This window comes from Mesoplodon bidens, assembly GCF_964165515.1.
Source record: "Mesoplodon bidens genome assembly, chromosome: 13".
NCBI lineage: Eukaryota > Metazoa > Chordata > Mammalia > Artiodactyla > Ziphiidae > Mesoplodon > Mesoplodon bidens.
In genome coordinates, this window is record NC_138169.1 from 2,648,741 (window position 1) to 2,673,532 (window position 24,792).

Below are 24,792 nucleotides of genomic sequence, written 5' to 3' on the forward strand. Positions count from 1 at the left end.
AACAGTTAATCCCGAAGAAGGAAATGAAGTCCAGAGAGGTTAAGTCACTAGCCAGAGGCAGCAGAGCTGGGATTTGAACCCAGGCAGTCTGGTTCTTGATCACCTCACCCTGCCCTTTTATTGACCTGAAATACCGGAAACACACCTCCACCATCACTGTCCCTGCAAGCACCTGCTGGGGAATGTTCAGAAAATTCCCAGAGCTGGGCCGAGGCCAGTGTGGCTGGAACAGACTGGGTGGTCCGAGCTGAGTCCAAGGAGTCATGAGGGAAGATCACAGAGGGTGGCTTGTTTCCTGAGTGACCTGTCCAGGGGCAGGACCACAGCCTGAGACAAGGAGCCTGTTTACATCTGGGGGAGGGGGGGCGGGAAGCAGACAGTGGGCTAGTAAAGTGTGAAATATATTAGATGGTGGTAAGTACTTTGGAATGAAATAAAGCAGGGTGGAGAAAAGGATGCTGCAGGGGGGTTGGTTATAGTTTTAAATATGGCTTCACTGAGAAGGTGGTATTTGGGCAAAGCCTGGACTTTGAGAGAACAAGCTCTTCCAGTATTGGGGATGGGGGAAGAGTGTGACTGGCAGAGGGAGCAGCATGTGCAAAGGCCCTGAGGTGGAAGTTTGCCTGGTCTTTGGAAAGAGTAAGAAAGCCCGGGTGTGTGTAGCAGAGCGGGAGAGGCGGCCAGAGTGCAGCCTCACCGCCACGACAGCACCGTGGTTTTACGCTGGGTGACGACGACCACTGAGGGGCTCCGAGCAGAGGAGGGGCACGACCCACCATCTGGGTGCAAAGACCCCTCAGCCTGCGGGCGGCCAGGGGTTGGCCTCAGGGTGGGCATCTGGCCAGTTCGGGCCAACAAGACCAAAGGGTAAATCGTCAGGCACACTCTGGAAAGACGTTCCTCCTTGAAGTGGTGGAGGATAAAGGCTCCCTTTCCTTCCTGTGGGACATTGTCCGCACCAGCGAGCGGTGTCTGGAGAAGGGAACCTTCTGGAAGCTTCCTAGGAGCTCAGTGCAGCCCCCATGCCCCACAGTCCTGTTAGCAGCTTGGCTCCGTGCCTCAGCTCGGTGGGAATGGGCGGCATCCAGGCGCCATGCTGCTCCCACGCCTGGACTCCACCCACAGCCCTTCCTCGGGGGGAGCTCTGTCACCAGCCTCTGGTCTCCGCTTCTTCTTGTGGGGGCTCCGGCCACTTCAGTGAATACCGCCAGCCTCTGCTACACCTGCAGCTCCATAGTCCCCCATCCCACGCCATATTTTTCTCGTTAACACTTAGGACCACCTGACACACTCCATATTGTTTAATGTACGTGGGTAGGGTCTGTCTCTCCCTCTTGAGTGTAAACTCCAAGAGACTTGGTCTTATGTGTGTTTGTTTTCACTGCTATCACCTTCAGAACCCAGGGTGGTGACGGGCACCTGACAAGTACTTGGTAATTGTTTGTTGAATGAATGAATGAGCGAGTCTTCATTACAGTATTGGGTTGACATTTCATCCCAGGATTAGGCTATGTGAAACAGCCAGTCTTATAAGGCAAAATGATTGAATATCCGTTTTAGTGGTTCAACCTGACGCGTCTTGCTGCAGTTGACATTTCCTTGTGTATTTGCTGGCCCATGTCCTTTCTTACCCGCTCGCCCAATTAGAATGTCCATCCGTGGAGGCAGGACCCTGTTGTTCTGGATGCCCAGTGTCGTGGCACATGACACGTACCCAGTAAATGTTGGTTGAATGAATAAATATACAGAAGCAAATGAGTGAAGGAATGGAACAGAAATACTCCTCTCTAGAACGAAAAGCCTCACACACGGTCCCATGGACCCTCTGACAACCCCATGAAAGTTGGTGGAGGATAAGTATTAGGGAACTCTCGTGCCCTTAAGAAGAAAACCAATACCAGGCAAAAGTAATATCCCTCTGAGTCAGTGAGAAGTGTTTGTGGAAGAATTTCCAAAGCTTCTTGGAAGCTCAGAGAATTCCTGACATCTTTAGAGGCTCTGGGGGTTCGTCTTAGTGTTCCTGAAAATGCCCGGTGCCTTGGGCCACTGGTCAGGGAATCAGGGTGGGTTGGTGGTGGGCGGGGGGGAGTCGAACCTGTCACAAGAGATCATTAGAAATCGCTAGGCCCAAGTTGGTAATCAGAGCTCCACAGGGCCAGGAGAGCCGTGTTCAAGACTGGCTCTTGGGAAGCTACGTGGCAATAACCCCTCTCCCGTCCAGGAAGGCGAGGCGCAGTCAGACCAGGAAGGCTGGAGGCTGGAGCGGATGCAAGGAGACGCGTGTGTGCTGTTTCTCCTCCCGCCCACATGTAGACACAAACGACCCATTCCAGTCCCAACTCGGGGCAGGTTATAGTCATCGACAAACACACCCATTTCCACCTTTTCAGGGGGTTTGGTTCATGCTTGAGGGGTTCTAACTTCCCAGGATCCTGGGTTCTGGTGAGAGTTTCCACAGCAACAGTGAAACCAGCGCTCATCCACCGAGGGGCCAAGAAATTGCACCTTCCCAGGGAAGTGTGACAGCGGAGGGGCTGCAAGGCTGTTTAGCCCCAAACTGGAGACAAAGCCAGAGCGTGATGTCGCCACGCATGTAACACGTGCAACATGGGCGGCAGGAAGACTGTACTGTTTAATGCAAAAAAAAAAAAAACAACATAGAACTTTGGGATGTGAACCCGCAAAGCTTCCCCATCCGCAGTTAAAATTGTTGAGTGCCAAGGCCTTTCCCAGAAGGAAGGAGCTTTTGGTGGCAGTGGGTAGGATGGACTTGGGGAAAATGGTGAAGAGAATATATTTGCTTCTCTGCCCTTATCTCTCTGAGACCCCTTCCCCAGCCTGGGGGATAAAAATAAGTAAAAGAATTAAAACAAAATTTAAAAGTAATAATAAGAAGTCATCAACAAATTCAAGCTAAGGAGGAAGGTATGTTAGGGTCCCTTCCCCATTATATCAAGGTGTCTCCTGTCTGTATTACATGGGTCATGCCCTCGGATGTCAGGTCACAGGAGGGTGAGACACTGGGTCTGCAGGGACAGCGGCAAAAAGGAGGCATGTGCTCGGGAAAGGAACAGCTCCGACTCAGCCTCTGCCAGCCCCTCCAGGTGGGACACATAGCTAAAACTTTTGTGAAAAGATCCAGATTTTTTAAATGTTGATTGCTAAGCCACCTTTGGCATAGATCTCGTTATAAAAAAGAGATAGGAAAGAAAGAAGAGGGAAGGAAGGAGGGAGGGTGGGAGGGGAGGGTGGGGAGGGGAGGGGGGGAAGCTGAATTCAATGTTGTGCATCTGGTTTGCCATGAAACATTCCCTGTGATTCTGCCTGTGTGAAAGTCTATCCCACCCACGCCTTTTTTTCTACATGGTGTCATTTCTCATGTTTCCTCCCCACCAGGGTTCACAGGTGGTCACTGTTAGGGCCGGGGAGGTCCCGGTGTCCGGGGATGCTTGCTGGTGGGTTCTCCTGGGGGATGACTTTGGGTGACGAGAAATCATCAGAGGTGGGGAGAAGATGCTCCGCTCAGAAGAAGGGTCCAGCCCTGGGACTCCCTGCCTCGGTGGGACCTTTGCAGAGGGACAAACGAGGGGGCATTTGGACTTGTTGGGGCTGGGCACCCCGCTTCACCAGGGCGAGCGGACAGGACCAAAACCTGAGATTCAGAGGCTCCACAGAGGCATCCGATTTGAATCCCAGACGGCCACTCGCCATGTGTGACAAACAAGGAGAACTTGGTGTGTCAGTTTTCCCATCTGCAGAATGGGGCTAAGTTACAGTACCTCTCTCCTACGATTATTGTGGATGACATGAGTTAAATGGTAGTAAACAGCTTGGAACAGTACCCCTATGTAGGGAAAGGTCCATAGGTCTTGGCTGGTATTTGCAGAAGACCTGGGGGAAAAACACGGAGAGAAGGGAGGATTTTTTCCAAACAGGAAGAAGAGGGCTTCACCTCCACAGCACGGGAACCTGCAGCTCTGCTCACGTGCTCCTGGCACGTAAACTAGAAAATGTGAAAACGGGGGAGGAAGGCTTGTGGGGGTGAGGGTTTCCCCGGCTGGTCCTGCTGCCCTCGGGAGAAGCCGGGGATGCAGGCGGTGAGTCAGAGCGGGGAGCCGGCCGTGGGGACCCAGGACGCAGCTCCCTGCCGGGCGCTGGGCTGACCTGCCCCCCCCACCCCACACACAGCACATGCGAGAGGCCGCGGAACGGCGGCAGCAGCTGCAGTTGGAGCATGAACAAGCCCTGGCCGTCCTCAGCGCCAAGCAGCAGGAAATCGACCTCCTGCAGAAGGTGAGCCGGGCTGGGGCTGGGGGCTGGGGGGACGTGGGCGGTGGACGGGGGACCTGGGTGCGGTTGGCTGGCTGTTCTCCTGAGCCCTTCCTCACAGGCTTGGGAGCGCCTGCCTCTCCTTCCTGGCGCGGAAGGAGTCCCTGTGCTCTCTAGTTTCCCCTAAGTTGACTTGTGATTATGTTCTAAACTGCAAAAAAATCAAAGGAAAAGCTCTAACAGTCGTTGCTGGAGAGACTGTAGGGAAAATGACACGCCTGTGGAGTATGGAAAAGGGTATGAATTGCTTCAGCTCTGGGGGCAAGCAAACTGACAGCATCCATGAAAGCTAAAAGCACAGGTCTACCTTGACCCTGCGACCTTCCATTCTGGGAATATGCCGAATATGCCCTGTACGAAACACAGGAACCCGTTCAAAATGATGGTTTGGTTTCGTTTGCAGTCCTGTAGTGTGGGCACAGGTAACGGGGTTAAATCGAATGCTCATGCCAGGGTGTGGTTGTGTGACTCGCGGGGCACCCGTACCACAAAGCAGCGTGACAGCCTTGGGGGGAATCATTCTGGTTTACAGCTGCTCTTGGGGAGGGTTACATGACGGTTTTCTAAGTGAGCAAATCAAGTTTCAGAGCAATATGTGCAGCATGATCTCATGGACGAAGGACAAGAGAGAGAGAGAAAGAGAGGGACAGGGGACACAGAAAGAAGAAAGAAAGGGAGAGAAATAAGGAGAGAAAAGAGGGGAGGAAGACGAAAGACCAGACACCAGAGGGAGGGAGGCGGGGCGCGGAGTGGGACACTGAGCCGTTCAGAATGTGTATCCCCACGTCACCTGTGATGGTTTGGGGACCAAGAAAGTTAATTCCCGCCCCATCCTTAGTCACAGGCCTCCGTCCTCTTGGCCCTCTCCAGATGCGTCTGAGGCTTCCTCTTTCAGAGCCATGGGTCTTGGGTCCCTGTGTCTATCGCTCATTGCATTTCTTTCCCAAAGCCCGGTGCCCCCCACCCATGGGAGGGCAGCCAGCCTTTCCAGCCAGGGCACAGTGTGACCGTTGGCACAGGTGCTGGTCCCAGACGCCACCCGGTGCCAGCTGGGATGGGCAGCAGACGCCTCTTCTTCCAGTCGGTGGGTCCTTCCATCCCCCGACGGTCCCTCCAGGTCTTTGATCTCAAATAATAAAGGACACAATGGCTTACCCTGCCTGGGTGGTGACCCCTATCTGTGAGAGTGGTTTTTCTCCTCCCGCGTTTATTAGCGGAGCCTGTGGCATGGGGCAGATAACTTCTGATGCTGTTTCTCTTATTTATGGAGACCTCGTGCTAAGGATAGATTTCATCGGGCTGGTGCGGTGGACACAGCCGCAGTCCTTGTCACCTGTCATAGTAAGTTGGCTGACCCACTGAGCAGCGCTATTTCATTAGATGCTATCCAGAAAGGATATTGCTGGGATACAGACAGTGATATTGCTCTTATCTTCTCCTGCCGTGTGTGAGGGACCTTTCGGTGCCTGGAGATACCTGCCTGATATGCGCGCTCCTTCACTGCCTCCCCAGAAGCCATGTCCCCAGGCTGGGAATTTCCAGGACAGATAATAAGCCGACAGAAATACAAGTATTGTCCAGCAAGGGCGACAGGTCAGATTTTCTCAGCAGAGCATCATTTTCCATGAGCCTGGAGTTTTATTTACGAAGCACTTGATGCCAGGGAAAGTGCACTAGAGCCAAGCCCGTCATTCAGCTCCCAGAGTCTCTCCTGGGCACCATCCAACTTCTTTTGCTTCTTTCTTCCCCTGTATTCATCCTTGTCTCTATTTTGGACACACGGATGCTTCCTCAGTGGGGGAACACAGGAAGAAAAACTAATGAAAGATGAATGTGTCCACTTCGTAATTTCTTAGAGCTCTGATTTTTTTTTTTTAAAGTTTTAGAAGAGAAAGGTTGAGGCTTGAATGGAACAAGATGGACGCGTTCTTTCCAGAGTTTGCGTGTCCATTTGACTTCCAGCATGGATGGCCCTCATGCGACACCCTGATCACTCCTTCCTTCCTGCAGCAAACGTTTGCCGGCTGCCACCTATGCGTTGGCTGCTCAGCCATTGTTCTGAAAACTGGGAATGCAGTGCAGGGTAGGTCAAGACCTCTGCCTTACAGAGTGAGAGTAAGGGAACGAGTACATGAAGAATTCAATCAGTTCAGATCAAGAAAAGGCCATGGAGGAAAACACACAGAATGAAGTGAGAGATTGATGAAGGCAGCGGCTTCAGATGGGGTGAAGTTGAAATGAGTGGCAGACACCCATTATGCAAGGGCCCATGTCCTGTGGAAGGACAAAGTCTAGCCCTTGTCCCCCTACCTCAATAAAAGTCACCAGAGCTCTCTGAGTTCCAATTGGATTCTCATGAGACCACAGTGTGAGATATCTCCAAGGGGCCGCCTATTCCCTCTGACTACAACTCCCATTCTTTCTTTTTTTTTTTTAAATTGAAGTATAGTTGATATACAGTGTTGTGTTAATTTCTGTTGCACAGCAAAGTGATTCAGTTATACATATATATACATTCTTTTTTTTACTATTCTTTTTCATCATGGTTTATCATAGGATACTGGCTATAGCTCTCTGGGCTCTACAGTAGGACCTTGTTGTTTACTCACGCCGTATATGAGCCTGCCCCTGCTAATCCTAGCCTCCCACTCCATCCCTCCCCCAGGGCCCTCCCCCTTGGCAACCACCAGTCTGTTCTATAGGCCTGTGAGTCCGTTTCTGTTTTGCAGATACGTTCATTTGTGTCGTATTTTAGATTCCACGTGTAAGTGATATCCTATGGTATTTGTCTTTCTCTGTCTGACTTGCTTCACTTAGTATGAGCATCTCTAGTTGCATCCATGCTGCTGCAAATCCCAGTATTTCTTGAACCCACTCCCTTGGGACCCACCTTCATCTCCCCAGTGCTGTGGCTCTTGTTAAGTCACCCGGGACGTCCTGCTCAGTGGTCAGTGCCCTGCCCTCATCCTCTTTGACCCAGAGGCACAGTTTGAGGGGGTCCATCTCCCCACCCCCCAGGCTTCCAGGACCCCACCCTCTTCCAGTTTTCCTCCTTCCCCACAGACGCCCTCTAAACATCCCCCAGAATCAGTCCACAAGCCACGTCTCTTCTTGACGTACGCTCGCTAGGTCCCCGTGGGTTTGAATGCCACCTGTGTGCCAACTGCCAGATTTGGTTCTCCAAGTCACATTCTGCCTCTGAACCCCACTTCTTTTGTCCAACTAGACATCCAGCTTGGACGATCTCAGACGTCATGTCCCCAGTTGAATCCTGTTCCATCCTCCGCAACGCGTGCTCTGCACACGACCTGCCAGGCTCTGCAAAGGGCAGCATTTCCTTTTTTGCACAGCGTTTCCTTTTCCCTGGAGTGAGTTGCCTCTTTCTGTGTGTTTGCTCAGTCCTCTGTGTACCCATCACTCCCCTATTGCCAGACTCTCTGCCAGAGCTGAGAATTCCTCTTGAGATGGTCCTGCTCCTCAGGGGATGCTTTAATTCCATTTTCCCCTGAGACGTCCTGCCTGGAGCCCGGCCTCTTCTTCCAGTCCAGGCTGGTTGCTCCGGAGGCCAAATCAGAGCTGGGCCTGGAAATGCCTTTCACCATCATCTTGGGAATTCCCTTTACACCTTTCTGTACTTTGTTGGATCCGCTGCTTCCTGGATCCCATAATATATTTTTTTCTTGATGTACAGGATGTGTCTAAGGAAGCTAGGGGTATATTTTCCCATGAAATGTAGGTGGATTTTTTGACATTAACACTTCTTGGAGATCCCTTTGTGGTTTCAGCCTCACCTCTGGACCTGGCCACCCTAAGGCAGGTCTGGGCATTCAGCCAGCTCGAAGGTCAGGAGCCCGGAACCTTCTCCAGGGAGCTCTCCCTCCCTGCAGGCTCAGCTCATCCCTCTGCTCAAAACGGTGGTTGGGAGAAGCAGGTGAAATAATGTGCAAGTGAAAACACTTGTTGAATTAAAGAATGAACGAATGATCAAACTGCCCAAGGCTATTCTGATGGGAATCAAGGTAAGGTAGGACCATCAGCCAACCCTTATCTCTGGCAGCTGGTGGAGGCATAGCTTAAAAAAATAAAAGTCCAAACAGAGCGAGTCCCATCCACGAGGACTTTTCCACAGGACACCTGCTTGTGGAGATTGGGGTGCCAGTGGCCGAGCCAAGAATCCGCACTTCCATTCATTCAAAAAGCAGCTCTTGGGCATCATGTGTCAGCCACGTGTCAGCCATGTGTAGGGGCTAACGGCACAGCAGTGCGCGTGAGCGAGGCTGTGCACGTAGGCTGTGGACAATGACAATAATAATAAAAGCCACACGGTGAACATTTGCTCTAAGTGCAGCACGTTCTGGGCCCAGTACCTGGGATGCATGTGTCACCTTCTTGAAGTCCCCGCCTGCCTCTGTCTCCTCCTGTCCTGTGTCACTCTCCACCCAGAATGCCTGGTCCCCAGGAAACGGCAGAGCTGGCTTATTGCTGTCACTGAAGTCTCCACCTGGCCTCCCTGCCTGAATGGCCTCAACCCGCGAGCCCTGGTGCTCTCTGCCACTTCACCCCATTTAGGGATGCCACTTGCTCTTTGATGTACCTCTTTGCCTATCATCTGCACTCCCAGAACATTGCCTGCCACAGAGCAGGTACTCAACAAGTGATGCTTGGCAACTTTGGATGAATGAATGAATGGATGGATGAATTAGTGGAGGAGTGAATGAATGAATGAATGGAGATACTTGGGACCTTTGAATGAATGAATGGATGAACGAATGGGAGATGTAGTAAGATTCCATCCATTGATGTAGTTCATGGTCATATGAAATTACCAGGATAACTGATGGTAAGTTCTAGGCAATCCTTTATAAATGTCTGTTGAATGCATGAGTGGTGGCAGCTGTCAGCCGTCACCCGGAACCTGCGGGATGCGGGTCCCCTTACATGCAGGACCTGGAGGCCTGACTCCGACGCCGATGTCTCTAGGGAAACAGCGACCGAAGTCCAGCTGCTTTAGCTGCTTCAGATTTCCAGTTTCTCGTGCGGGTTACCTCTTTGTCTTATTAGAGTTAGCAGCTATAAGAATCCAGATGTATGAGCAAAAGAGTTTTTCCACATTTAAAATTCGTCTGCAGATCTGATCAATGTGACTGTCCTTTCAAATTCCTCCCGTGTGGGAAATGAAGGTTCCAGGTTTAAGGCCATTACTGACACGTGCGTTGCTAAAAGAAGCCAAGCTCACCCCACATCTCAAAAGAGTGCTTTGCCTCCATGTCAAGTACTTCCCTTGGATGTTTTGGATTTAGTTGTTGTACGTGGATGGTGGGAGGCGGGGTTCGCAGGCTGACCCTCCGAGTTCATTCAGTTCTTGTTTTCTCCTATGACACGTGCCTGGAATATTGGTTTATGGCTTCCTCAGCTCTGTGGAGCTCAGGGACCTGACTTGAGGATCTGTATAGCCCTCACTCTTGAGTCCATGAATCTTGTTCTCTTTTCTGTGGAGCTGAGATTAAGAGCACCCACAAATGACCGTCCCCCTGCTCATACCAACCAGCATCCGTACTCCCAACCCCATCACCAAGGTGCTTGGGTACTTATAATTCTGAGTATTACGTGTCCAGTCTGTCTGAGCCAAATGTCCAGAGCTTTGGCAGCGGGAAAGCTACATCCCCTCTACACAGCTATGCCTCCCCTGAAACAAATGTGTTTGCTGCGGTGTCAACCCACCCCCTGGACATTTGATCCCCTAGATGACAGGCCCCTTCTTCTGACAGCAGGACTGTGGGCCTCCCTAGGAGTCATGGTCCCTCTCAAATTCACTGTGTTCTGTAGGAAATCGTGTCTGCGTGAAGATCTCAGCTTCCCCCATGCGCTGGCAGTGGCCCCTGAAATGAGTCTTACTTAAGCTGTTGCTTAGATTCTGCAGGAATTCAGTGCTGCCAATTTTAACTGTTAATTTTAACCATCTATTCTGATTGCCCAAATGGCCCAGCTTGCAAGTAGCCTACAAAAACGAACTCCTGATTTCCACTTGAAACCAGAAATGAAGTTGTTACTGCCAGCTTGGCTGTGTTGTAACAGCCTGCGATGGGGTTTTTAGTTGTTTTTCATTCTGCCATTTGAAAACTATCTTTGACTCAAGTGGCTCAATGATGGTGTTATTTATATAATCCCTGTATGTTCTCTGGTTGTTTGTCTTTTTTTTTTCTATTTCGTGATTTATTGTCCCTCTTGTTGTTCTTGCTTTGAAAGGAATAATTTTGAGCCTTTGAAGATGGAGCTGAATTCAAGAATGGTCTAGTTAATTTGCTGGGTTCTATTCACTTCCCCAGCTCTTAAAAGCCTCATTGGAAATATGTGAGAATGAAATGCATATGAATGAACTCTATGGAAATCTCAGGCTACTTTTCACTTTTAGTCTGTGCTGGGGAAGCCAAGCCCTTCCCTCTTTCCGACTCACGGAAGTTTTCAAGTGAGAAGCAGAACTGTTGAGATGGCTCTCACTGGCTCTCACTGGCTTATTTATGAGGTTAACTCTTCTCCTCCTTATTCTCCAGGCACCTGGAGAAAATATTCCTCCAGAAATGAGAATTCTAAATGTAAATCTGAATTTAATACATGGATTCTTCCTTAGTGCTCAATTTTCAGAGGCAGCTACCCTATAGCATCAGGAGAACATCTTCTCTAAATGTTTGTGAGACCTGGGAGACCAGTTTGATAGGAGGCATCAAGGTGGTGATGTGGGGACAGGCCTTCCTCCTCCGTCTTATGACACCCGCACCCTCTCACTAAATTTTGGTGTCTCCAGCTTTAAAATGGGAGGTGTCATGCCTTCAACAATCGACAGTTGTGCTCATTAGGACTCTTGGTTTCAAGTGACAAAAAACACAAAAAGAGAATTTCAGTTGTACACACAACTGAAAATCTAGCTTCAGATGCGGCTGGATCTAGGGCCCAGATCAGCTGGCTTCAGGCGTGGTTGAACCCAGCACCTCCCAAGTCCCATCAGACCTCCATGGCTCTCCTGCCTCTGCTCTCCCTTGCCTTGGCTTCATTTCTGGTTTCCACGTCAAGGCCCCTGGCTGCTCCAAGTTTGCCCCTCATGGTGGCAAGGTGGCTGCAGCTGCTCCAAACTCTCCTCCACTCAGCCTCAAGTTCCAAAGGCAAGGAGCCTCCCTTCCTCCCAGCATTCCCAGGCAAAGTCTCTTTGTTCTAACTGGATCATGCACTCACCCACTAACCAATCACTGTGAGTCTAGAACCTTTCTCATGTATTCAGTGGATCCCCAGCAAAGTCAGGACCTCTTCCCAGGACATAGTTCCAGGCAAACAAACACAACGGATATTTACTGTCATCACAATATTAGAACTTCAGGGTCCGTGAGGACAGGAAATAATAATGTTGCATCTCAGTTTTGTGTGAACTTACCATGTGGCCTGGGCAGCAGCCATCCTGAGAAATTTCTTTGGTGAAACTTGTACAATTTCTTATTCTGTGGAGCGGATGGCTTTGTGTCAGATAATTTGAAGAAGGCAGCCCCCCTGCTACAACTGAGAGCCTGGGCTCTCAGGACCACCTGGGCAGCTCCTCCTCAGGACCTGGTGGGATTTCAGCAGACCTTCAGTTATCTAGGGGTCAAGTTCGCATGATTGTGTTTTATTTCTCAAGCAGTTAAGGACATTTGAGAAAATGATGGTGCTCCCTGAGGCTTTGGGAAGAATTATCCTGCTGTCTGGGTTCAGCCTCGAGAATAGAATCCGGCTCCTACCCTCATGCACCAGCTGAATCCCAGCAGCCTCCCTGTTCTCTGCCAGATCAGGGGGCGCTTTCCAGTTTTTACAAAGAGCATCAAACCCGAATCCATTCCATCTTGCCCAAAGGGAGAGAAAAATGAAAACTGATTTAGACCCTTAGAATTTAGGGGTTTATTAGAGGAATAAAAATCAATGACCCACACTCCCTGATAATTTAGACCTTAATCTTTAATTCTCTTTTTCTCCCTTTAAACGTTCACTCTTCTGTTTTTTTTTATCATCAAAAAAGGCTCAGGTTGAAGCTAAGAAAGAACATGAAGGCGCAGTGCAGCTGCTAGAGGTAAGCGAACCAGCCATGATGGCTTTCTTCCTGGGGGTGGGTGGGGTCCGGGGATATTGCGTTCATGCCTCATAGAAGCAATAGTTAACCTTTACTGAGTGCCCACTGGGTACCGGTTACTAGTGCTGTTCACACATCCTCCTGTGTCGTCAGCTCAAGCAGCGTATATGATAGGCACCATTATGGTTCCCATTTTACACGTGAGGAAGTGAGGCACAGAGAAGTGAAGCAATTTTCCTGTGGCCACACAGCCAGCATCAGCACTGTGGGTCTCAGAGGTGGTCTGCTGTCCTCTGCTGGCTCCTCCTGGATGGAAAGCAAGGAGGGTGAGCCGGTTCAGTTGGGGGGGCATGATTTCCTCGAGGAGAAAGGTCGGGGGATGGGCCATGCCTATGGGTGACAGATGAATGGGGGAGTTAAGTGACAGCCCTAAGCCCAAGGAAGCTCTTGGCGTCTGAGGGGGGCGTTGGCAGGCATCACAGCGGCGAACGCGATCAAGGTGCTGCCACGGGCGCCGTCCCCACGTCCCCAGCTGCCCAGAGGCCTTTCTCACTGGCCCTGATGGTGGGGGCTTGGCAGGAAGTGGGTGGCAGGTCTGGACCACTCTTCCGTCCGGGGCCGATGGCGTGCTGCCAGCATCCTCGGGAGCAGGGGGAACGCCTGGGTCCCCCGGGGGCCTCTGCCGTCTGCGCTCCTCGTGCATATGATACATGGACGTAAGGAGTCTCTCTGCCGAAGACAGAGGTCGCCCAGTTACTGACCCCTCACTGCAGACACGGCAGCGGGGTGTGGCTGCGCAGCTTGTGGGGCCCCCCGAGGCCTCCTCCCCTAGTTCCGTTCCATCAGGAAAGGCCAAGAGGGCCTTTCCGCTGGGCCTGCCATCTCCGCACATGGGAAGCACCTGTCCTCTTTAAGATGACCTTGTCTCTTGTCCCCAGGGGACCAGCGGCCACTTAAAACTGAATATATTCATCTCTTACATTGCCTTTTAAAATCTATGCCTCCCCCAGGAAAAGGTTTCATCATTATGGTCATATATATTAAAATTGATTTTTTGAAAGCGTCCATTAGCTAATGAATATCTGGAGGGCTGAGAGTAATAAATAGCAAGCGGGAAAATATATAACCCAGGAGACTGGAAACAGACCTCCAAACGGCCATACATCTCCCTGAAAAATCATTTCATTCCCCCCCGCCGGAATCACTCACCGCACTTTGATTTACATAGTCTCCTGGCTGGAAGTACAGTTTCTTTTTTCCCATCACCCCAAGCCCATCGATCTGATCGTCTGTGTTGTTTTTATCTGCCTTCTGAGCTGCCGCTCTGTGACAGCCCCGCCGAGGTCATGTCACCCGGTGCTGGCGGCCGTGTGTGCCCCGGCACGTGGGGATGGGCATGACGACGTGCTTCGGTTGGAAAAACGGAAAAGGCAATGCAGATGCACTGAGAATCTGTGTCTTCTTTTATTCACAACATCTTCCTGTCATTGTGTCTTGCTTTGCTTTTCACCCAGAACACGCTGGACAGCATGCAGGTATTTTAGGGAATGATGTTTGCCCCTCCCCGTGTGCCTGGTGATGCTTTCCCCATTCGTGGACCAGCCGCGCACCCCTGGGCCCGCTCTATCCGCCTCCTCTTCCGAAAATGGGCAGCTTTCTGATGCAGTCGTGGGTGCCTGGGGCTCCTTGGGGCCAGGGCAGCCGAGGAGCTGCCCCTGGGGGCTCCACCCCAGGGAGATGCTTTATTCTGGGCATTGAGGCCCAGGGCTCTGTCCTCTGAAGTGATGAGCGGGGCCAGCAAAGCCGGCTTCCATTCTCAGGCTGGAAGAACGTTCTGTGAATTCAGATGACCTCGGGGAGGAGAACTGTCGGGGTGATTCTACCCTTGGGTCAGCCACGTGCTTTCGAGCCCGGCCAGGAGCCCAGAATTTGGTGGGTCCGTCATCGGAATTCAGACCTTGCACCTGAGCGGTCCCATTCCCCTTCTGTGTCGGGTGAGGGCAGCGACCCTTCCAGCAGCTGGGGGCCCTTTTGCTCGTTCTTCTCACAGGCATCCGCCTGGGGAAGAAGAGAGATGAGCTGCCCCTCCAAACAGGGTTTTGAGCCTTTCCCAAAACTCTGAGTTTGGCCGTGAATTTGTAGCACCAACGACTTTTCTCACTCTTGGGTGGTTCTCAAAGCGGGCTTCTGGGACCCGCAGTATTGGCATCACTGGGAAGCTTGTCAGACCCACTGAGTCAGAAACCCGGGGTGGGGGACTGAAATCTGAGTTTTAACCAGCCCTCCGGGTACTTCAAGAAGCGTTGTTTGGAGAGTGCCAGGCTGGTTACAGGAAGGAGAACTATATCTGAAGGAGTGTAAGCCCCCTGGGAATCTTGGCCAATCCTGGTTCAGCACCTTAGTAACCAGAATTGTTGACCAAGAGTAACCCAAGTGAGACCCCGCCCGTCGATCCCCTGAGCATCCCTAGTGGGCAGTGTAGTCTTCGTTTGGAAGTTCACGTTCTCTGTGCCTCCTACTTGGCAGGCTGGTGACTTCCTTTAGTCAGATATTCTACCGAGCAGAACAACCCACCTCCTGGCGCAGCCAGAGAGAACACAGTGACGGAGAAGGGCTGCTCCGGAAGATGTGTTAGGTGAACCCCTCAAAACACCTACACGCACACATCCGGTTCTGTGGACGTTTCTCAGTGCTGTTTGCTGATGAATGATTGGCCAGGATGTTTGGAGATGGGGGGTGGGGATGTCTTTATTCCTGGTCAGGACACCCAAGGACCAATCCGGGCTGGCTTGGGGGCTGAGCAAAGACAGGGGTCAGGAGTCAACTGAAAATAGAGCTTTTCAGAATCCAGAATCAGAATCCAGATTTGCTGTTTGCACACGTAACAGCCTAAGAGCTGGTACTAGCTACGTAGCTTCCTTGGCACTTTATGAGGGAGTGAGTTGAAGATAAAGAAGCAAAAGAAAATAGTTATAACAACAGCAACGGTGCCAACAGCAATGTTTATTGAACCCTTCTCGGAGCCGGGCACTGTTCTAAGGGTGCATCTGCGGGTTATCTCAGTCTCCATGACAACCAGGGGAACCGAGGCACGGTCAGGAGAAATGACTTCCCTAAAGCCTCGGAGCTAGTCAGGAGCAGAATCTGGATGCAAGCCCCAGGAGTTTGGCGTCAGAATCCAAACCCTCCACCACTGCACGGCAGCATCTTCTGACCTCGGAATCCTGACCTCCCTGCAAGGTGGGGTCAGGTCTCCTGCCAGCAAAGCTGTACCAAAAGGTGGATCAGCTCCCACAGCAGCCAGACTTGGAAACGCTGGCCAAGCAGCCCACCTGCCCTTCCCCAGCAGCAGCAGAGACAGGAATGCACACCACGCGGTCACAAGTGACAAGAGTGACGGAATTTAATCCTTTTAATACCACCCAGGGAGGGTGATATCAACCTTCTCATTTCGCTGATCAAAAACCAAGGCACAGAGACGCTGAGCCACCTGCCAAGGACACACAGCTTCTCAGAGCAGAGCCTAGGCCCTGAGGGTCCACGGGTAATACCATCTCAAGTCACTGAGAAAAGAGTGTTCAGAGAGGAGATGTCCCATGACTGTGGAGCCCATAAACCCTAAATCCTGTTGGGTTAGGAGGCAGCGAGTTCTGGCGTCCGTTGCCAGGGGACTTTTCGCCCATGATGAGTTGCTTCCTGCCAGTGTGTCAGTGCTGAGTGCTTCGCATGTGCGTCTCACATGCTTTGTGGCTAATTCTCCAGGGCTCCTTCCTAGGTATTTATGGCCTCACTCCCAGCACTTGTTGCCCTCCTCCTGGACCAAGGCATCCACCTGCGGGCAATGCCAAGACGAGCCTGAACAGGCTCCATTCATCCCTGAGTCTCATTCGAAAGGAGATGGGGCTCATCTGGAGGCAAGGGTCCAGCATCTGAGTTGCACAATGACTCTCCTGGCCCCTGGGCTCCTTTTGCTTTCATGGGTCCCTTCTTTCATAAAAACATTAAAATTATATTTTACATCTGCTTAGGAACAAAGACGAATATAATCCAGGTTGGATTCATTATTATTATATTCAGTTTTCCTCTGATTTTAAAGGAAATGAAAATGAAACCATTTCTGTGGGTCCCTAAACAAGGCCCCAGGTACCCTGCTGCTGCCTGGCTTGTGTTAACATGCTCAGTGACCATCTGGCAAGGGAGCGTGCTTGTGAGTAAATGAATATGTTTGGTCCCATCAAACAGATGAACTTGGTCTCTGGTGTGTGTGTTAGGTTAGGCCGGGGTGTGCTGCAGTAACAAACACCAAAGTCTCACACTCAACACACAAAGGTTCATTTCTTGCCACTGCAGATATAGGAACACTCCACGAAGCTCCACTCCACATGGTGACTCAGGGGTCCAGGCTCCCTGCATATTGAGGCTGTGCCATCCAGAGCGTACGGCTTCCTGGTCACCATGGCAGGGAGACCTCTTCTGTGTCTCAGCTACAGAAGGCACAGGTGTCACCTCTGCTTACAGGCCACTGGCCAGAGCTAGTGACCCAGCCCCGCTTCTTTGCAGGGGAGGCTGGGAAGTGCAGTCTCCCTGGGTGGGGGCCTGGTGGCATGGCTCTGCCACAGCTGAATTCTGGAATCTTTACAGGGCAATGCAGTTTTGATACTAAAGTGGACAGACAGAATATTAGCTAAGTTGAGAATCTGAGAAGAGCACAGATAAAGAAGTTTATACTTAACGCTTTGCCTTTAAATCTCTTAGGAATTCTCTGCCCCCCAGGAATTGTGGGGATGGTGTCTCTGCATCCGTAGGGTAGACTTGGCTACCCTGTGCCCATGAGTCTTAGCTGGAGGACGAGGCTGTTAGGGACAAAGAAACTGGGGATGCTCAGGTATTTGGGGGTTCAGCCACCCAGCAGGACTACCTCTGGCTCCAGCTTTATCTCCCTAATGCACCCCTTCCCAACTGCAGTTGGGAGGACAAAAGCTACCGTCAGCGGGAAGCCCCAGGTATTGAAGTCTCATCAGTGAAAGGTGTTTATCTGCGCACAGGGTGCCTCTGTGACTAATGCTTGTCTAGACAGAAGCAAAAGACTCAAATGATCCAGACCCACCAGCAGCAGAATTCACTGTGCTTTAGTTGGACCATTTGATAAAGGCATTAATCTAGTGTGAACCAAAGCAAACGTTTAAGACACTTGTGTTTTAATAGTGCTGACTCCATACACATTAAAGGATGTGAAACATTAATTAAAAAGTCACCTTCATCCAAGTCTCCCCTTGGTTATTACTTTGTTACATTTTAGTATCAAGATGGCATTGTCCTGTAAAGATTCTAGAATTCAGAGCAAGTACTTGCCAAGATCCTGGAATTCAGAGCTGGTTCAGATGAATTGATGGGGTTTTTCTGTGTATATTATAGTTGCAGGCAAGAGCTGGGTGCGGGTGTGGGTATTAACCTGGCAGTGGAGGCTATTAACTGGGAATCACCGTGAAAGAGTACGGAGAGACCCTCAATGTCTCCCACTGATGATAAAAAGTGGGGAAATTCCAATATACTTGCATGGGCTGAAATGCACCATCACCTTTGCTGAAAGCAGAAGTTCGGCCGTCTGAGAGGCAATGGTGATTGAGTCACTAGTTAGCCGTCCCTCTGGCGCTGTCCTTTGCCCACAGAGGACAAAAGATCTTAGTTTCTGCTTATGGAGCCCCTACCATGCCTGCCAGAGTCTGGACTTACAATTTGCCATAGTTCTGGAAGGCAAGCTTCTCTCCCATTTTATAGATGAAGAAACTGAGGCCCAGTGAGCTTATGTGACTTTCCTCCACACCCTCTGAGTGAATGAGGGAGTGGGAGGGTCTGGGGTCTAGACACAGCCCAGAGCCTGGAGTCAGAGAGGATTGGGTGTGTCTGCCACTTACTGGGTGTGTGACCTTGGTCTTTAGTCCATCTGGCCTTGTCCTTCTCACCCATGCAACGGGCTCACACCAACTTACCCCAGGGAGTCTCTCTGGCCATCAGCACTCATGCACAGAGAGCCCCCAGTGGGCCCTGGCACACAGTAGGTACTCACTAAGCAATAAATAGCACCACAAATCTTGCTTACCCCTAAAGACACCGCACAGAACAACTTACTCCCAAATCACTCCTGCACTGCCTGGGACGCCCCTGGCTTGGCTGTGCTAGTGTGAGTGTTCACAGCATCCCTGGACCCTCAGAATGGTCCTGCTTTGGACACTAATTACAGGGCACAGTGCCCTACCCCTCCGCTCCCCTTTATGAAGCCTAGAAGTCAGATGAAAAATACAGAGTGGAGGACCTTGGGAATGCTGGCAGGTGCATCTTTGAATGTGTTTTCCTTCGTCTTTATAAATACCCACAGCTAAATCTGCAAGTCTCTGCTGTTCACTCCAGTTCAAGTTTACTTGCCTGATGACGGTGCCGTCTGTCCCCGCTGTGGTCAGAATGCAACCGCCCTCCGCTCTTGATGCTCAGGTGGCGGGTTAGGGTGAGGAGAAGCGGGGCCGGGACAAAACGGGATGGGGACACTCAAGCAGCCTGGTTAATTCAAGCGGGCATGGTTCCGCCCCACCGGTGTCGCCACCCAGCCAGGAGCTGATGATGCTCTGAATCCTGAAATCAATCTTGACATCTCAATAAGCCAGCCGGACCCAACAGTGGGCTTGCTGTTTACTTTCTGCATCACTTGGAAGCAGTTCCTTCTGGTAGCAGTTTGGGGACCATCAGAGGCACTTAGCCCCAGCTGCCAGGCTCAGCATCAGAGACCCAGCCACCGCCAGCTGCAGCCAGGCCCGGAGAGGGTGTCCGTGGAGGCTCTGGAAGGGAAACCTGCTTCCTTCCTGGAAGAGGGAAACAGCAGGGAAGCTCGGTGAACTTTCCAGAGGGAGCGCTCACCTGTGGGATGTTCTTCCGGCTTAATGGGTCCATACGCCTCATCTCCTAGTTGTTCAAACTGTTTCCCCCCTGAAATTAGTGAGAAAAGGCATCTGGAAGCTTCCTGACTTTTGGGAATTGTCATCCTGCTGTCTTGAAGCCGTGTCCTTGGATACCCAGGGGAGAAACACAACAAGGAATTGATAAGAGAGGGGCAAAGCATTGGGTGTGGTCACGCAGGACTCTTAGAATCTTTGGGATAGAAATACGAGGTGGGAGAGGCTTAGCCCTACAACTTCACTCCCAGGTCACAATGGAAGCAAGTCTCAAACCAAATTGTCGCACGTGTGCAGACGTGTATTACAAAACGCTTGTTGACAAGAAGGCACGAAGTGGCCCATCCCTCTTCCCTGCCCTCTTAGGAGCTTCCTCCACCAGCCCCCATGGAAGCCGAGGCCCCAGCCCTGGTTCTGGTGGCCTTGGGCAAAAGCAGAAATCCTCCGAATCAGGATCTGGACACAAGACCACTGTGAGACCCAGCCTTGGGCGCCATCCCCCAAAACACACTAGTCTTATGCACTATTCGTTCAAGGGTGGGGTAGCACTAAGATATCCCATATTTTGAATACCTTTAATGTCACCAACAAATGCCCATGTCTCCCATTCATCATGTCTAGGGCTAGGGTTAGGGTTAGGGTTACCAATTTTTTTCTGATATCGACCATACTAGGTGGCCGTGCCTGGGCATGGATGGAGATGCAGGTGGTGGATGGCTTCGGGGCAGCGGCCTCTGGAGTGTAGCCTTCCCAGCACCTACATTGACCTCCCCTGGAGTGGGATTCTCAGTTATGACACCGATTGCCCCAGAATGAAGTTCAAGTCCCTGGGACATATTCTCTCCATCCAGAAGGATTGTATTAATAAACTACAGATCCCAGAGCCCCCTGGCTCCAGACCCTGTGGGGATCATCCTGTGTGTCTGGGACTTAGGTGGGTGCAGCTGCAGCCCATGCACAGGGCCACCAGGGCCATCCAACCCAACCTGACCAGTTGCTGGGATTGCCATCCACGTTGTCATGTAAAGTGGAAATCACAAAGTGGCTGCCCCCAGGCCACGTCCACCTCTACATGAACCTTGTCAGGACAGACTGTAAGCCTTTGAAATACCCTCCAACGTTTAACGATTGAGAGCTTTTACATCAAAACAAAGATTCCCTGAACACCGGAAGTTTTGCCCAGGGTGGGTCTGGACTGACGCTGAGAAGTAGGCGCCCCTCTGGACAGAATGTACACACCCTGCTTCACTGTGGTCCCCCAGATACTGGGGGTTTGCCTCGCTCCTCCTCTCATGGGCATCTCCCACCACCTCCGGGGATGTTCAATTTACAAAGATGGTTTGACCTCAGCTCCGATCCACCTGCTTCCAGGACCCTCCCCTCATCACTCACAGCAGAGCCAGCCCCCTTTCTACAGGCACGTCCCGTGCCAGCTGCCGGGGAAAGCCGCCTGCCACAGTCCCCATCAGTGAAGGGGACCCTGAACAAAGAAACGCTCCCTGGAAGGAGGCCCTCCAAGAGCTGGGGTCCTGGCCGGCCGGCAGTGGTGCCCAGGAGATGGAGTTCACTGTGGCACCTAAAACGTGCAGCAGCTCAGCACCCCTGCGTGAGCCCCGACCTTTCTCTCTGGTTTGGTCTGAGTCCCACAGGGCCTGCTGGGGGTACACAGCCTGCCCTCCTTCCTTTCTGTGCCGCCCGCCCCCGGCCCCAGCAAATCAAGAGCTCCTGCCGGGGGGCCTCTGCTTCCAGGTGACTCGGATGCTCGATCTCCATGTGGGCTCCTGAGACCGCGGCTGCTCTAACACTCAAGGCTCCTGATCTGATGTTCCCACAACACCAGCTTTTCATGTACCGCCTTTGAGATTTTCTCCATGATTATTTCGTATTCTCTTTAAATCCGTTCACTTTCTAAAACTCTCTATTTTGAAATAATTTTGAGATTCCGGAGAAGTTACAAAAATAGCACAGATGGTCGCTGTGTACCTTCACCCAGCTCCCCAAGGACAGCGTCGTAGGTGACCAGGGTACATTGTTGAAACCAGGAAGCTGACGCAGGCACAGTTATCAGTAACCAAACTACAGAGAGTCTCTCTTTGCCCTTCCTTTGGTGTTTAATTCTATGGAGTTTGATGGTACATATAGATTCATGAACCGCAACTGGGAATACAGATGGTTCCACCCCCCAAAGACACGCCCTCATCTTAATTCTTAGTACTCAGACCTTCCCCCCAACCCTAGACCCTGACAGCCATTGATCATCTCTCCATTGCTTTAGTCTTGTCATTTCACGAATGTTACATCAATGAAAAATCTTATCTGCTTTTTGGGTTAGTTCACTTTTCACACACACGCGACATGAAGGACCTGATTACCAGTAGTATTTTTCTTGTGCACATTACAATGAGGACGTGGCCATCTAAATGGCATTTGTGTTCTTCCACATTCACCTGACACCCTCCCACACGCACCACCACGGCACCTGGTGGCACACCTGGATGAACAGGTGCGCTCAGGGCTCTTCTAATGCCCTTTCTTGCCTGAGGCTGGGTTGTTGGCGACTGTTCCCTGCCTGGGGACCTGTCGCTCAGCCCTGGAGCAAAGATTTCATCTTCAGTGCTGAGCAGGGAGAGCCAGAACCCTTGGCCTTGAGGCATCTGACGTCACCATCCTGGGGTCACCGCTGCTCCTGGGCGGGTGCTGCGTCTCCCCGATGGGGGGTGCCCGGGCGGGAGGCGGATCTCTCCACGTCCCCGCCTGTGTCCAGGGGAGCCCGGCGTGACTTCTGTGCCTTCCTCGATGGTGACAGCAATCGTAGCCAAGCTCATTCAGCCTTTTAAGAGAAGAATCCTGCTGATTTTGTTCAATGCATCAAAGAAATTAATTATTGGTTTGGGATTTGTTAGGTCTATTTTTAGAATTCCATGATCTCAGACATAAACAGCACTTCATTCTGGCCTAAGGAGCTGAAAAGCTTAACACCAGTGGAGGAGGGACGGGGTGGGGGACGGGAAGAGGAAGAGAGCATCAGTCTCTACCACTGTCCTGCATCCCTGCGTGCACACCTCCATGAAACCAAACATCTCTCAAGCCCCGACTTGGTACCGAGCTCTAGTCCGAGTGCTGGAGACACAGCGGTAAAGAAGCAGACAAAAGTTCCTGCCCTCGTGGAGTTGACATTTTAGTGGAGGAAGCCAGACGGTGCCCACGGTTAATAATACAGCAGATGGGATTTTCCACTTACCACAGACCGAGGAAGGGAGACAAGGCAGGACCTCCATGCAGATGAAACAAGCTGCTGCCTCTAGGAACGTGATGCCTGCAGATGAGGGGGTCCCCTCTTCTCTGCTTCAGCAAACATTTACTGAGCACCTGTGATGTACCAGTGCTATGCAGCACGTTGCGGGTGTCTCGGAACCAGAAAGCACAAGCTTGGCACATAAATGATCTAGTCACGGAGGCAGACGGGAAGTAATCAGGGAGCTACTAGAATGTGCCAGGAAGGGAGCGGGCAGAGCGGACCCTCCCTGTGCCCCTCCGCCGGTGGCCCAGGGCAGGGAGTTCTGACAGTAGGAGAAAGGGCGCCAGGGGAGGGGGTGTAGGGAGTGTGCACCACGGTTCCCCTGGGAGAGGAGAGTGGCTGGATCACGCCCGCCCAGCTGAGAACCAAGAGCAAAGATGGGGGTTAATGGGGGGAGCTGCCCGTGGTGCCCTTCCCTGCCGTGTGTGCCCAGGGGACACTCCCAGCTCCCTGGTACTCCCGGGATGCCTCCGATGTCTGCAAATGGCAGCGATGTTGCTAAGCCAATCCAGCAAACAGCAATTCCCTTTAATGCCAAAGCAGGGTGCTTTGGGGTTCTGCAGCTTACAAGAAAACTGCATCCAGGGGTTAGCAACTGAGCTGTCCGCAAAGCTGGGCTGTGTCACCGCCTTACGCTCCAAATTTCAAGCAGCTACAGTGAGGCGTGCCAACCGCAAAGTGCCCGGGCTGTACACAGAGCCCAGAACAATCCACAGTTGGCTGGGATCTGAGTGTGTGCAAGGTTTCTTGGCTCCTGTGCTTTCCCACGTTCGCCCTAAGAGGAAACCTGGCCGACGGCCAGCGTGCACAGGAAGCTTAGTTTGTTCACACACCGTTCTCGCGTGGACGAAAGAGGCAGCCCTCCCGCTACACACACACACACAGTCATTCACACATGCACACACGGCACCCAGTCCTGCGCACACCCATGCAACACACATGCACACAGTACACACGCACACGCACTGTCATCCCCCCATGCGCACGTGGCATGCAGTCTTGTGCACACGCGTGCACACACACGCGGGGCTCCAGCAGCCCAGGCCGCCTGCTGACCGCGGGTCTGGGTCTCCGCGCGCAGCGCAGGGCACGGGAGCTAGAGGAGAAATGCCGCGCGCAGAGTGAGCAGTTCAACCTGCTGTCCCGGGACCTGAGTCGGCTCCGGCAGCACGCGGGCGAGATCGACCTGCCGGGAGGCAGCTCCCTGGACGTCCCCTCGTCCCCCGGCAAGCCCTTCCGGAGCTTCATGAACGGACTGGCTCCATCCATTGGCAAAGGTAAGCGCCTGGACCTCCCTCCCTCCCTCCCTCCCTCCCTCGCACGGCAGCCGGGATGGAGAAGGGGCGCTGGCAAGGGTTGGGGGTGGAGGTGTGTGACAAAGCATCTCACCACACCCGGCGCGGTGACCAGCCTAGCAGGCCTTGGGGCGGTACAGGCCAGCCGGCGTCTCCCACGTCCACCCCACGCGCCAGACCTCGTCCTAAGCCCTTGACGGGTGCCGACCAGCGTGGCTTCGCACGCGTTCTGAGCCCCGTTCTACAGACAACACGGGTGGAGGGGCTTAGTGGGTCACCCAGCCGGGCGGTGAGCCGGGACTCCGCCCCAGGGGTCTGGCTCCGGGGTCTATGCTGGAATCTGCCAGGTGGGCTTCTCAGCTTCCCGTGTTTCCCCTCTTTTCATCCAGTGACCTCTTGTTGACATGGTGATGCACTTGTAACTTCCCTTCTGACAGGCGGCGGTGCTCACAGCGGTGAATTTCAGTACCTTCCCATCACGTCTGTGTTTAGGAGGCAGAGGTGGGGAGCAGGGAGGTTTGAATGTGCCTGGTTGAGGGGAGCTTTGTCTGGATCCCAGAGGCATTTAATTAACGTCATGCAAGGTTCCCAGTGTAGGCAACAACATACCCTGCTCCGTCAGGGAACGTTCTCTCCACTGAAGGTTAAACGGGCCGCAGGCCCAGTTTTATCCTCCTGTAAGACAGTCGATGTTTTAAAGTTTACTGGAGATGAGTGTCAGCTATTCACTTTGGAATTCCATAAAAGAGAGAGAATTTCCACATTTCTCCTAGGTCTTGTCAGAACATAGGCTAAGTTCTTGGGATGCTTTTCATTTTGAAAACAAGCTGATGCTGC

The 24,792-nt window shown here is 52.1% G+C and overlaps 1 protein-coding gene across 1 annotated transcript in view; it reads left to right on the top strand.

Annotated features, from left to right (window-relative positions):
* RIMBP2 (RIMS binding protein 2) overlaps window positions 1-24,792 on the top strand; it is a 97,282-nt gene that overhangs the window by 32,213 nt on the left and 40,277 nt on the right. Inside the window, exons 3-5 of the mRNA XM_081252900.1 lie at window positions 4,189-4,293; window positions 12,368-12,418; window positions 23,742-23,937. Coding sequence (XP_081109026.1) covers window positions 4,192-4,293; window positions 12,368-12,418; window positions 23,742-23,937 — 349 coding nt within the window. The 5' untranslated portion in view covers window positions 4,189-4,191. The remainder of the gene's footprint in view (window positions 1-4,188; window positions 4,294-12,367; window positions 12,419-23,741; window positions 23,938-24,792) is intronic.